This window comes from Grampus griseus (assembly GCF_964374135.1).
Source record: "Grampus griseus genome assembly, chromosome: 5".
Taxonomy (NCBI): Eukaryota; Metazoa; Chordata; class Mammalia; order Artiodactyla; family Delphinidae; genus Grampus; species Grampus griseus.
Window position 1 is genome coordinate 15477744 of NC_138998.1, and position 13231 is coordinate 15490974.

The 13231-nt window shown below is 42.6% G+C and overlaps 1 protein-coding gene and 1 long non-coding RNA gene across 3 annotated transcripts in view; one reads left to right on the plus strand and one right to left on the minus strand.

The window, feature by feature from the left end:
• The window catches only part of LOC309822723, a 262605-nt gene that overhangs the window by 214408 nt on the left and 34966 nt on the right, over nt 1-13231 (plus strand). The gene's annotated exons all lie outside the window — the stretch shown is intronic.
• Nucleotides 1954-7719, minus strand: P2RY1 (purinergic receptor P2Y1). 2 transcript variants are annotated; one of them, XR_014296757.1, is made up of 2 exons: nt 5812-7719; nt 1954-4321 (listed from the first exon to the last, which is right to left on the minus strand). XR_014296757.1 is itself a non-coding variant. In XM_082654570.1 (2 exons), the coding sequence occupies exon 1, from the start codon at nt 7623-7625 to the stop codon at nt 6504-6506; it is 1122 nt and encodes a 373-aa protein (XP_082510696.1). In that variant the 5' UTR covers nt 7626-7719; the 3' UTR covers nt 1954-4321; nt 6466-6503. The 2 variants fall into 2 exon arrangements, 1 of the variants encoding a protein (XP_082510696.1); XM_082654570.1 differs by having other exon boundaries at nt 6466-7719.

Consider the following 13231-nt stretch of genomic DNA (forward strand, 5'->3'; position numbering starts at 1 on the left):
CATGTCCTATTCCATAACTCCACGCTACCTTTTGCTGAGTAGTGTCATTTTTTAACTTTTTTGACCAGGCTCCTCAATAAGAAATCAAATGTCCACTGTGACCCAGGGCACAAATACACGTAAATATATGTAAATATATGTGTTGTGTGAGTGTGTGTGTGTGTGTGTCTGAAGTTAAAATCACAAAGACTTGCTCACTGATTACGGACTGTGATCTATAATGTTCCATTATGTGAATGAGTGCCTATCATAACCCACTATACTCATTTTCTGACCCACCAATGGGTCAAGATCCACAGTTTGAAGAGCCCTGGGATGTGGGAGGAATGTGTTAATAGGAGTTAGAACCCTCAGTTTTTTTTGCTACTTCCACCTTTGAATGTGAAAATTTGACTCCCAGGAGCAAACTGAGGTGACTGGATTGGATCATCTCCAAGGCCTCCTTCTGTTTTAATCTATCATCAGGGAGTTTCCACCTTCACACAGACGATCTCCCTTTATCTGGTAAACAGGAAAGGCAGTGCATTTTTCCCCCTCTATGCAGTACTGACTGCTCCCACATGCCTCCCATCACCCCTACTCCTTACCCACATCCATTTCTATGGGGCTTCAGTGCTGTCAGCTGCTCAGCCCAGGGGCCTGACTCCATCCACAGCTGTTGTTTGGATCATCGGTCCCAGAAACCATGCTGGCTGGGGATGTTAGGCCCTAGGGTCTACCCCAAAGCAATATAACCTTGCAGGGTTAAATCAAGTAAGCACAGTATTAATATTTACATGGATTTCTAGTGACATATGTTGTGTCTTTAATGGCCATCCATCAGACTTTTAAACCATAACAGATCTATTTTGAATTTAGGACATGTTTTTTACATTTGGAAATAGAAACTCTGACCATATCTGGCAGCAAAAGTCTAAACCTCCTGAAAAGAAAATATAAACTTCCCAGTTCATTAAAGTAAAAAAGAGAATTTAAACACAGTATATTTACTTGTGGATAGAGAAGTTTCTCTGACTATAATCCCAAAGTGATTTTGAAAATCACAGGGTGCCCAAAGCGTTATGGTAAATTCTTCTTAAGTCAGAAAGATAATTATCTGTATAATTTCTGTGTATGCACTAAACAAACTTACACACACACACACACATATACATAGCCACAAAACTCTGCCAAAGCTGATGTTAGTAAGTGAGGACTCCTGAGTGGTGAAGTCTGGATAGTATAGTCAATTAAGGAGTTAAAACTGAGTGACAGTATCTTAGGGGCTGCAAGAGATTTGCATTTTTCTACCCACAGGATTCTGTGATAGGGCACCTGTCTCAGCAGACAACCAAAAAATCCAGTGCAGGACCATAGTGCACTTACCTTCCCCACTAAGGAAAAAAAGTAATGCTTTAAGCATGTGTCCATTCCAGGTATAGCTTTTCACTGCATAGCAACATATATATGTGTGCATGTGTGTGTGTGTGTGTGTGTGTGTGTCTATCAATATATAAACTTGAGAGAAGTAGGCAATGTAGGCTAATAGATAAACAGAAACCACAAAGGATTATTAGAATCACTACCTCCATGGATTAAAAAATTAGAGGAGGCATTACATTATATTAGATTACAGCTAACATTTTAAACACAGAACACTAGTATGAGAAATATGTATTAAGATTGTGTTCCATATTTTCCTCAAAGAATTAAATCAAGTTCCTATTAATATTTAAATATCAAATAATGATGATCTTATCAGTTACCTTGCACCAGGATTCTTTCTTTAACACTTCACTTCTTACAGTCCAGGCTACATGTTAAGAGATGCCTGCGCTGATTCAATATATCCTAGTATTAGTAGGATACTAGTAAGTAGTATTGCCAATATTTGCCAGCTGGTATAATGGTACACGTCAAAATTTGGGGAAACTTGTAAGTATTAGTACTATAATAACATAGAAGCCACCAGACCACATTTCATAGTTTTATTGAGACTTTTTCAGTTTTAACTGTCTATGGTAGGTACAATTCTAATGACCATGATTATATCAAAGCTCTGCTGTTATTACCAACAGCAGATACGAAGTTGGCTGCCATGCCATGGACACACACACACACACACACACACACACACACACACACACACATTCCAAGCTGTACACTCCTGCATGCAAACTTATAGGAAATATACATTCCTTTAAAACACAATTATGCACAATTAGTCTGGAATCTGTTAAGCTACCATTGATTTCGATAAACCTGAGAAAGCTCAAAATGTCAAGTAACACTGTTTCCATACTGCTCATTCAATGGCACTATTAATCACAAAGAAATCTAGTTCAGTTATCTATATTAAAATTACAGATATTATAAAAATAAACATTTTGGCAAAAGCACTAAAACATACTAGAATTCAAATTCACAATTTTTGATATGTAACATATATTCCCCTTCATATTAATTTGTAATGATGTGTATAATACAATGTACAACAGAACTAAAAAACTGAAACAGGATTCAGCAGCTAAATAATATACAGTTATTACTGTAAAAATTGGAATTAAAGTTATCAAATGAACAAAGAAAACAATAAAATTACTAGCAGTGTTGAACTTGCTGGTAGTGTGTTACTTAGAAACTCCATCTCACAGAAATTAAGATTATACTATTTCACCTTGAAACACAAAATAAAAATTGAAGCGGAATTGAGCACAGTAACTGATTACATCAGCTGCCTCTTTCTCTCCCCATCTCCCTAAAGTATTTCCTCAAACTCTAATGTTGTATCTGTAATGCCCATCTCACCATACTGCTAAAACGTAAGAGATCTCCTTTGAATTTAGGACAAGGCTTTTGCATTTGGAATGGGAAGCTCTGACTGTATTTGGGGACACAATTCCAAATGTATTAAAAAGACAATATAAACTTTTCTGCAATAGTATATAAAATGTAGACAGTACAGACCCAGTCTGGCTAAGATATTTTGTATTTACTATCGATTGGCACCAAACTGTGTCTATGTAGAAAGAACCCTAAATAAAAAGAAAAACGTGCAAAAGCATTTGTAGAGAAGATGAATCACTTGTATCACAAAACAGATTTTCGTATTTTAGATAAAAGAAATCTGAAGACCTAAACATTTCAAGATACTGATATTTGGAAAGCATCATAATACACAGTAACTCTCATGTTTTATGCATCATATATTATGTAAAATACACCAGTGTGACATATTAATATTATACATTGTAATAAATATAATTCACCTCAGTATGTTGGAACTTTCAAGAAAGTTCTTCAGTCTGTACAATGGGAGGGCTGTGAGCTTCATCAATAAATACTATTATGATAGTTACAATTTGACCAGCAAAGTTAAAGCTTCACTACATCTCTAACTAATTACAAATCTTTATTGTCACTAGTCCAATTCCAGCTGCTACAAGCTGCTACAGTGCTATAAGCACTGACATCTCTTGTATCCAAAGGCAATGTAGTGCACTGCCCTGAGGAGACTGAGAAAACCTACAGGTCATATCCATATCACAGTCGGTGAACTTTGTATGAATTTTCAGTCAAGGACTGGAATTGAACAGTCCTGGAAAATACAGTAGCAGACTTCATGCACCTCTGGCTTTACCACATCCCCTAAGGCCCCAACAGATGGATGTCATCTAACCCTTTTAATCCACGGAGAGTGGGCTTGCCAGGGTCAAGAGTTCCACAGCTGGCCAAGTGGCAGTGTCACCATTTTAACTCCAAATCCTACTCTCATGCTGTATCTCTTCTTGGTCTGTGTTTTTAGCATTTCAGTGCAAACACTGATGCAAACAAGTGCAAGCATTGTTTGCAAACAGGTGCAAACATTGATGTTCAAAGAGTCAAAGATGCCAACTGATGAGCCATAAAACGCCTTGAGCTTGGCATTCAAACAGTTTTGTAGTGTGAAATTTAGTTAACTGCTAAGTTCTGTAATTTTGACTCTTTTATCAAAATGCCAGTAGATTTCTGCCTTTACTCTTAAAATACCTACTCTTATCATATATCATGAATCAGATCTTCAGCCAATAGATCACCATTAGCAGACTCGTCCCAGAGACCAATTTGTGCCTGGAAGGGGTTGGAGAGATCATTCTTGTCACTATTAGGCAGGCATCTGCATGTCATCATTGTCTACCATGTGATGTATGAAGCTAAAGAAGAAACACTCTGGAAAAAGCATGCCAAGGAGTAAAAGAGCACTTCTAGTCACTGTTCACCTCCACACTGGACCAAAAGAAAGTTCTCTGGAAGCTGAAACAACGTACTTAACACATACTGTAAACCAGCCTGGGCATCAGACCTAAAAGGAAGAACACTAAAGTAAATGGTGAGGGAATATTATAGAAATGTGTACCATTAGCCTTCGAGTTTAAGGATGATACGGGCTTTGACATTTCCATTTTGGACAATTTAGTGATATTAATTGTGTCTCACTGAACATGATATTTGACAGGGGTAACACACTCATGACAAATCTTAGTCTTTTTCTTTTAGGATTCCACAACAGACAACACTGCAGGGCCCTAACCAAATGAGAACCTAGCTAACCCTTCTCTTTTCTCAAAATGGGGAGGTGTAGGTAGGACATCTAGAAGGTTTCTTCTTGACTTGGTTTCTATAATTCTTTGCTTTAAGACTGAACCTGTGAAAAAGCAGCACTCTTTAGGATGGCTAAACACAGCTTTTCTTCATTGATCTTAGTGGCTGGAGCAAGTCTAGGAAGAAACTTTAGGGCTCACAAATCTGCAGTCCACTGAGGTTCTGCAAGAACTGAAGCCCAGCTCTGACTGCCCTGTCACCAGGTCCCACAGGGCGCTAGGGTTCTCACCTTGAGGCACAGCCCCAAACTGCTCTACATATAAAGTGCTTTCAAACAAGTTACCCCACCATCAGCTGCAGACTCTGATATTGGCTTTGTTGGGGGTACCTTCACCATTAAAAATTCCTTTGACACTGGATTTATTTATTTGGTGTTGGAAATTGTCACCTCACCTCATTATTCGGCATTATATCGAATTTGACCATTTCAAAGGCTAGAAATGCCGCAATTCAATATTCACTGAAAATCGTTATTAAAGTTATTGAAGTATTTTACAGATTTGTCATTACTGCCCAGCAGAGGGAAAATATAAAAGAAAACATTGTCTGGTTAAACTATTGCTAGTCTGATTAGTAGTTTCTATACCTTACTCTTTAGTGCTGTGGTACTTCAAGTACTTGAATTTAATTCCTCATATTTCCCTTTCCCATATGTCTGGAGTTTTTTCCTTCACATATGAGGCTGTAAGATCCAGTGAAGCATCACAGCATTTCATTCTACCAACACAACCCATACACATTCTTCCTTCTTCTTTTTATATTGCATTTAATGTTTTCCAGCATTTGGAAGGAGCAAAAGCAAAACAAAACAAAAAAAGGGCCTTTACACCATAATTAATTTAAACTAAAGTCCTTATTCTAAAAATGTCTTCTCCCCACTCCCAGTTGCCTCATACGTTCGAGAATATGTTTGCCGGCTATGCATTATGGATGACTGTCAGCCGCTCTCCCGCCTGCCCAACATCCCTCAACTCGCTAACAGTTATTCAACCTTGGTCTGTAATTTATCTGTGATTTTGAAAACTGTTTTTACAGATGGAAGTGAGCATTTGTACTGGAACACAAACACACTCCTAGGGCACTGCACAGCAGTGGTGCAAGTAAATGCTCTTTGTCACAGGAAGTCTAACAGAGTTTGTGGTGTTTACAAAGGAAAGTACATGCACTTTGATTATTTTGAAGGCATTTTACCTGTCAGATAATATATACAGGATTCCACCACCAAACATTTAGCACCCAACGCAGAGTGAGCAGTTTTCTAGAAATCACTGGGAGATAATCACTTTTGAGACTTGTCAATTCATTGACTTGATTTTTCTATTCAATTCTCCAAAGTAATTCAGCCAGCCATCACCTATGCTTACAGGACCAAGAAACACCCAGCTGCAATCTGTTCATCTGCTACCGAGTGAACCGAGTTTAGTATTCTGCTGTACTACAGTAATTTGAGGATGTGAAGTTTCAATTTGTTCCCACCTCAGATTATTAAAAACAATAAAGACTAGATGAATCACAAACTCAAGTTTCAGGTGGTCAGTTTTCTTGGAGAAGTTATTAATATCCAAATAGCTCCAGTACTCATGTAAACTTGAAACAGAAGAGCTTGCAAATTTTAAAGGCAGAAGAGAAAGTAAATATTTAAGGATAGTATTATTTTATGTTACATACTTCTGGTGAGAAAGAAGGAAGTCCTTGAAAGCAAACCCAAACAAGCTAAGTGTGGGTGTAGGCATTTCCACTTCTATTTCTTTTTTTTAAACTCACTGCTTTCTTGGTTTGAATTTTCTCTAATCTTACTAGAAACTTAAAGGGGAAAAAAGCACTTGGCTCTATTAAGCATCCTACCATGTTACAAAAGTGGGTGTTGGGGGATTCTTGCGTCTTCACAAGCTTGTATCTCCGTTCTGCTTGAACTCGGATAAAATATTGAGAGTCATGTCTTCACTCTTGGACTGCAAATTTGCCTCACTTCTTCTGGAAGCTTTCCTGGTGGCTCGGGAGAGTCTCCTTCTGAAGGTATCTCCTGCCAAGAAATAGAGAATGGGGTCCACACAACTGTTGAGACTTGCTAGACCTCTTGTCACCTGATACGTGGCATAAACCCTGTCATTGAAAGCACACATTTCTGGGGTCTGAAAATCCAGCCGGGCCCTCAAATTCATTGTTTTCATCACGTGGAAAGGGATGTAAGACACAGCAAAAACAGTCAGTACAATAATCACCAAGTAAATAGATTTCCTCCTCAGAGGCGAATTGTCCAGGTCTTTGTAAATCAAAGCTCTCACAATTAATCCGTAACAGCCCAAAATCAGCACCAAAGGGACACAGAACATGGCCACAGTCGTGCACATGCTGTAGATGAAATAACTTCGCAGGTACTCGTCTGAGGTGGTGTCATAGCAGGTGATGGTTTTGTTTTTCCGGATCCCGGTGCCGGAATAGAAGAGGATGGGGGAGATCCCCACCACCACGATGAGCCACACCAGCACGCTGATATAGACTGCGTTCTTCTTCTTCAGCCTGCCCAGGGACTTGAGCGGGTACACCACACCGCTGTACCGGTGCGCGCTGATGCAGGTCAGGAACAAGATGCTGCCATAGAGATTCACATGGAAGATGAACCTCTGCAGCTTGCACATGGCATCCCCGAAGATCCAGTCGGTCTTATTGAAGTAGTAGAAGATGAGCGCCGGCAGAGTCAGCACGTACAAGAAGTCCGCCAAGGCCAAGTTGAACATGTACACGGAGATGCCGCTCCACGGCTTCATGTGGAAGACGAACATCCAGATGGCCACGCTGTTGCCCAGGAAGCCGACAATGAACACCAAGATGTAGACAGCTGGCAGGTAGTAGAACTGGAAGCCTGTCTTGGTCAGCGCGCATTTGAACGGAGAGGCGACGGCGGCGGTGGAGGCCACTGTGCTGTTCCCCCAGGGCGAGCCCGGGCCGGCCAGGAAGGCAGCGTCCGTCCCATTGGGGACCGCCGGCCACAGCACCTCGGTCATTCTCTCCTCCCCGACTTAGGCGGCGGCTCCAAGGGGCGAGCGGCGGCAAGAGGGCGGCGGCGAGGGGCGCAGCGAGCATCGGAAAGGCGGGCGAGCAGACGGGAGGGGGCGCCGGGGAACTCTGCGGGAGGGGTCAAGCAGGGGCTCGCCCACGCCGGCTCCGGCCCCGCGTTCGCCGCGGGCCATGAAATCTGCCCCGGGCCGCGACCGAACCGGGCTGGCCGGAGGACCAGCAACTTCCCGGTGAGGCTGGCAGCGCCGAGGTTACACAACAGGGCGCTACGGACACCGCCGCCGACAACTTTCCGACTGCGCTTTCCCGAGGGACCGCGGGTTCGCGCCGGAGAGCGCGCCGGGGGCTCAGTGAGGTCGAGCCAAACTCGCTGAGATGGGGAGGGCGCGCCCCAACCTCCTTCCCCCAAAGATCAACTTCGTTTGGGCATCTTCCTGCGCCCTACCTTGCAAGCCAGCAGCTCGGCTCTAGGGCCCGCGCCGCCGCCTCCGCGCCCCCGGCTCTCAGCGTCTGGGGGCCATCGGAGCGCGCGTGGTCGCAGACTCGTGTGCTTCTGGATCGCGTCCGGCTCGCCGTCTGTGTTAGCTCGCAGGCTCTTCTAGAGACCTACTTGAGTGCAGGCGGCGGGAGGGCGAGCCGGGCTCCCCGCGAGGATGGGCGGAGTTTGGGCACCCGGGCGAGTCCGCGCTCCTCCGGGAGGCGAGGGGCGTGCCTGCGCGAAGTTCGCCCGGGGCCGGAGGCGGCTTCTGGGAGAGCCGGTCTTCACCAGAGTCGGCGGTCAGGGCGCGCTCGGTCAGGGTCAGGGGTAGGGCTGGCTGCTGGAGAGCGATTGGTCCGAGAGCGCTCCGTGGCTCTTCCGCCAGCTATCTCGGCAGAGTGATGTTGCTGACACACAGGAAACCCCTCTGACCGCTCAGAGCCTTCTGCCTACAACCCTGGAGCGGACCGGAATGAGACTCAAGTCTCTAGGGCCCTCAAGAACCACGCCAGGTGTTTGCACGTTCCAAGCAGCCTGTAGTCCCCCTGTAGTCCCCAACTGGGAAAGCCCTGGCGTTGCAGCGCTCCGCGCTTCACCAGAGACCGGATTCCTGGCACTTGCAGGAACCTGCTGCTCCCAGAAAGCTTTCAAAGGAGGGAGGGTGGGGAGGGAAATGGGGAGAGTCTCTTTCTGTCCTTCTAGTCTGCCTTTCCGCTTTTATTTCAATATGGTTTCTCTTAATTAACCAAATGCTAATAAACCGACGTCAATTGGTAACATCAACGTGAAAATTTCTAAAAGGGCTTTGTAAAAGTATTAGTAGTTGATACTTGACGTTGCTTCAGCACAATTTGTTACCTACCACTTACAGACAACGCAGGGTCCCCAAATCCTCCTGTCCAGTACATTTAATTAAAGATCAAAGTCTGCAATAAAAAATAAATAAAAACATATTGTTCAGGAAATAACGAATATTAAATATAAATTTATATAGATAGATGTAAAGACGATTTCAACTCCAAAGTGATTAAGGTGTGCTTTGGGGGTTTTATTACCAATCCTATTTCTTTAGGTTAAAGTGATTAGTCACAGGGCTTCTCTGGTGGCGCAGTGGTTGCGAGTCCGCCTGCCGATGCAGCGGATACGGGTTCGTGCCCCGGCCCGGGAAGATCCCACATGCCGCGGAGCGGCTGGGCCCGTGAGCCATGGCTGCTGAGCCTGCGCGTCGTCCGGAACCTGTGCTCCGCAACGGGAGAGGCCACAACAGTGAGAGGCCCGCATACCGCAAAAAAAAAAAAGAAGAAAGTGATTAGTCACAAATATCTCTGGTAAGTACCCTAACAATACTGGTTGAGACTTCCTTGAATACTACATTTATTCAAAAACTCATTTTCATGGCTTGAATGTATCAAATTTTAGAGCAATGCACTTCAACATTGTAGTTGAGCAAGTTTGATTGGAAAATGAATTAGCTATTGAGGGACATATTTAAATGGGCCCACACAGGGATGAATCTAGCAATCTTGACAATTTATTAATTAACATATGCTTTATGTGAAATAGTCACAAAGGCTTTTCTCTTTGAAGAAAAAAATCCCAGAAGAAAATATCTGTAAAATATATACCATAAAGATTTCTTTCTGGCCCCAGATGTTACATGATAATGTTCTCTTAAAAAATGCTCAAAGGAAAACCTGGAGCTCCTGGCTTTGATACCACAAAGGAAAATTCCCCACAAGGACCAGACAGTCCTTTCCAGGGACACATGTAGAAAGGACCATATCCAAACACATGGCATTGTGAGCACACTGGTATTTTGAGTTGTGGTCAATAAAACAGCATGAAAATAAATGATAAAACTAGAGTAAGTAACTCAAGGGCATGAATGTTGTTTTGAAAACAAGTCTCAATTGAAATGAATGCTACAGGCCTCAGTTTTCTCAACTATAAAATAAGGGAGTTGGATTTGATTTTTTTTCCCATCCATATATGATTCTATAATTCCAAGTCTTAACATGAAACATTTTCATATTCTTTGATTAGGATGGTACTGACTGGGATTATTTTCTATTAAGAGAGAGAGGGAAGTGGAAGAAAACATTGACTTCCATTGGTACTCAATAGGTCCTAACTCCTCACTCTTCCTGTTTTTCATTTGCAACATAAGCAATATGTAACCTCATTCAGAAGTCTGTTGCAAATGCATTAACCCATAATGTGAGTGTTTGGAAAAGTACACTTAGTCTAAATACCATTAAGTACTTTCAGAAAACTTCACACTTTATTAGGCATTTGGAGAAGATACTTGTCCTAAGTGGACCACAGATTTTTTTTTTTTTTTTTTTTTTGTGGTACTCGGGCCTCTCACTGTGTGGCCTCTCCCATTGCGGAGCACAGGCTCCGGACGCGCAGGCCCAGCGGCCATGGCTCACGGGCCCAGCCGCTCCACAGCATGTGGGATCTTCGCCGACCGGGACACGAACCCGTGTCCCCTGCATCGGCAGGCGGACTCTCAACCACTGCGCCACCAGGGAAGCCCCACCACAGACTTTTTAAAATGAGATAAAAAAGGTTGATTTTGTAAACACTGCTTTTACATGCCACATATTTTAGATTTGAAATATGTTTAAGTTGTATTTTAAATCAAAATTGTGCTTTTGAGAAATAATTTATGTATTCAGTTATTGTTTGTCGACTGTGTTAACTTTCTATTTGTAATACATTGGACTAGATTTAATAAAGGAAAAAATAAAATACCATCTAAAACCCAATAACATGTAAGTATTTATTGATGCTTAAATACCAAATATAAATGCCTTAAAGTTATGAAAAGAATATGTTTCATATCTTTGACTTACCTCAAACATTTTGTATTAATTTGTTTTTTATTTCATTAATGATGTAAATGTCTGACTTGAAGAGATTAACAATTTAGTTGGAAATGCAAAGAACTTACAGGGTTAACCATGATAATAACATATAACAATAGCAATAATAATAAGCCTTTCCTATATACTCAGCACTATGCACAGTGCTGGGTCCTTTAATCCTTAAAATATCCTACGGTAATTGACAGTCATATCCCTTTTTTTTTTTTTTTTTTTTTGCGCTACGCGGGCCTCTCTCTGTTGTGGCCTCTCCTGTTGTGGAGCACAGGCTCCGGACGCGCAGGCCCAGCGGCCATGGCTCACGGGCCCAGACGCTCTGCGGCACGTGGGATCCTCCCGGACCGTGGCACGAACCCGCGTCCCCTGCATCGGCAGGCGGACTCTCAACCACTGCGCCACCAGGGAAGCCCCAATATCCCTATTTTATAAGTGGTGAAACGAAGGCACAGAGAGGTTAAGTAACTCATTCAGAGTCATACAGTAGAAACTGGGATTTAAACTGAAGCCATCTATCCCTAAAGGCCACACATTTAACCACCATTCTATGACAAAATACACACTAGTACAGGGCACTGATAGGAAAATTAACTGTTAGTGGCCACTACTAAAAAAGATTGAGTATAGAAAGTGTTATTCCCAAAGCCTTCTATCAAGAGAGAAAATTTTGAGCCAGGTCTTGAAGGTACTGATAGTCAGAGTATTTCAGAAGCTTCCCAAATGTTCTGCTCTCCTTAGGCTTTTAAAAAAATAGCCAACAATTTATATATAATTTGAGAAGTGACAGACAATTCTAGGAAAGTCAAACCTGTTCAGTTTCAGACTCATAAACAAAAAGGCTGCCCTTCTTGTTACAAAGTTTCTAATAACCATCTTTACAAAGGTTCTTCTTTCCCTTTTTCTTAAGTCACAGAAAATCCAACAATCATTGAGGATGGAAAGATTATTGAAAACATTTGAATCGAGGGCTACAAGCATAAAAAGAAAAAAACTTCTGATAAACATAAAATGTAAAGGGTGGGGCTTCCCTGGTGGTGCAGTGGTTGAGAGTCCGCCTGCCGATGCAGGGGACGCGGGTTCGTGCCCCGGTCCGGGAAGATCCCACGTGCCGCGGAGCAGCTGGGCCCGTGAGCCATGGCCGCTGGGCCTGTGCATCCGGAGCCTGTGCTCCGCAACGGGAAAGGCCACAACAGTGAGAGGCCCGCGTACTGCAAAAAAAAAAAAAAAAAAAAAAAAAAATGTAAAGGGTGGCAGAGAGAAGGGAGAGCTAATGGGTAGGCCAATTCAGGATTTTGCAGGTGAGAGAGGATGAGACTCTGCTTTGGGAGACGAGGGAATCCTTTGAGAGATCCCTCCAAGAATAATAACTAAAGTGTGATAACTTCTGAGATATACCTTAAGAAAGTGAGGAGACTCTTCTATTCTCCAAGAAGAATATAGGAGAAAGAAAGAAGAAAGAAGCCAAAGGAATTCACAGCTGGTATCCTCCAGTGAGTTAGAGGTGAGAGGGCTAAGGTGGGGCAGGAGTGGAAAAAGCACATAGAGAAAGGATGAAAGACGGTCCTGTGCTGGGCAGGGCCCGGCTGCTCCTATAAATGATTCACTTGTCATGGATCCAGTCAGTAGGGGTCCTGAAATTTATTTCATTAAGAATCACCTCAGCAGTATAGGACACAGAATAGGAGATAGCCTGGTTGCTCCAGGGTTGGAATGAATAAGAGGAGAGGTGAGTAAGGGACCAGGGAGGCTGAAGAAAGAGGGAGGGGAAAGGAAAGGGAGGAAGGAGATGAAGGTGCAAGAGGGGAACTGTGTAGGGGAGAAGAGAAAGCAAGGTGCTTGCACACAACTGATAGGGAACTTTGGAAATCTCACAGAGCGTTGCTTTCCAATTATTTAGGTTTGAATCTGGGTAGCTGTGGGGGAAGGGGTCTGGGAGGTGGTGAGATGACACAGGCTGAGGGGTCCCGTGGTTAGAATAATGTGCCGTTTGAGTATCTGCCCCTTCGCAGATGACATTGAGCTTGGTTTTCTTTTCTTTCTTTTTGTTTCAGTTCAATGAAGTTTCTTTTTTTTTTTTTTGAAGTGTAGTTGATTTGATTTACAATGTTGTATTAGTTTCAGGTATACAGAAAAATGATTCATATATATGAATACATATATGAATGAATATATATATGAATATATATATATATATATATATATATATATATATAGGCTAGGTTTTCCATCT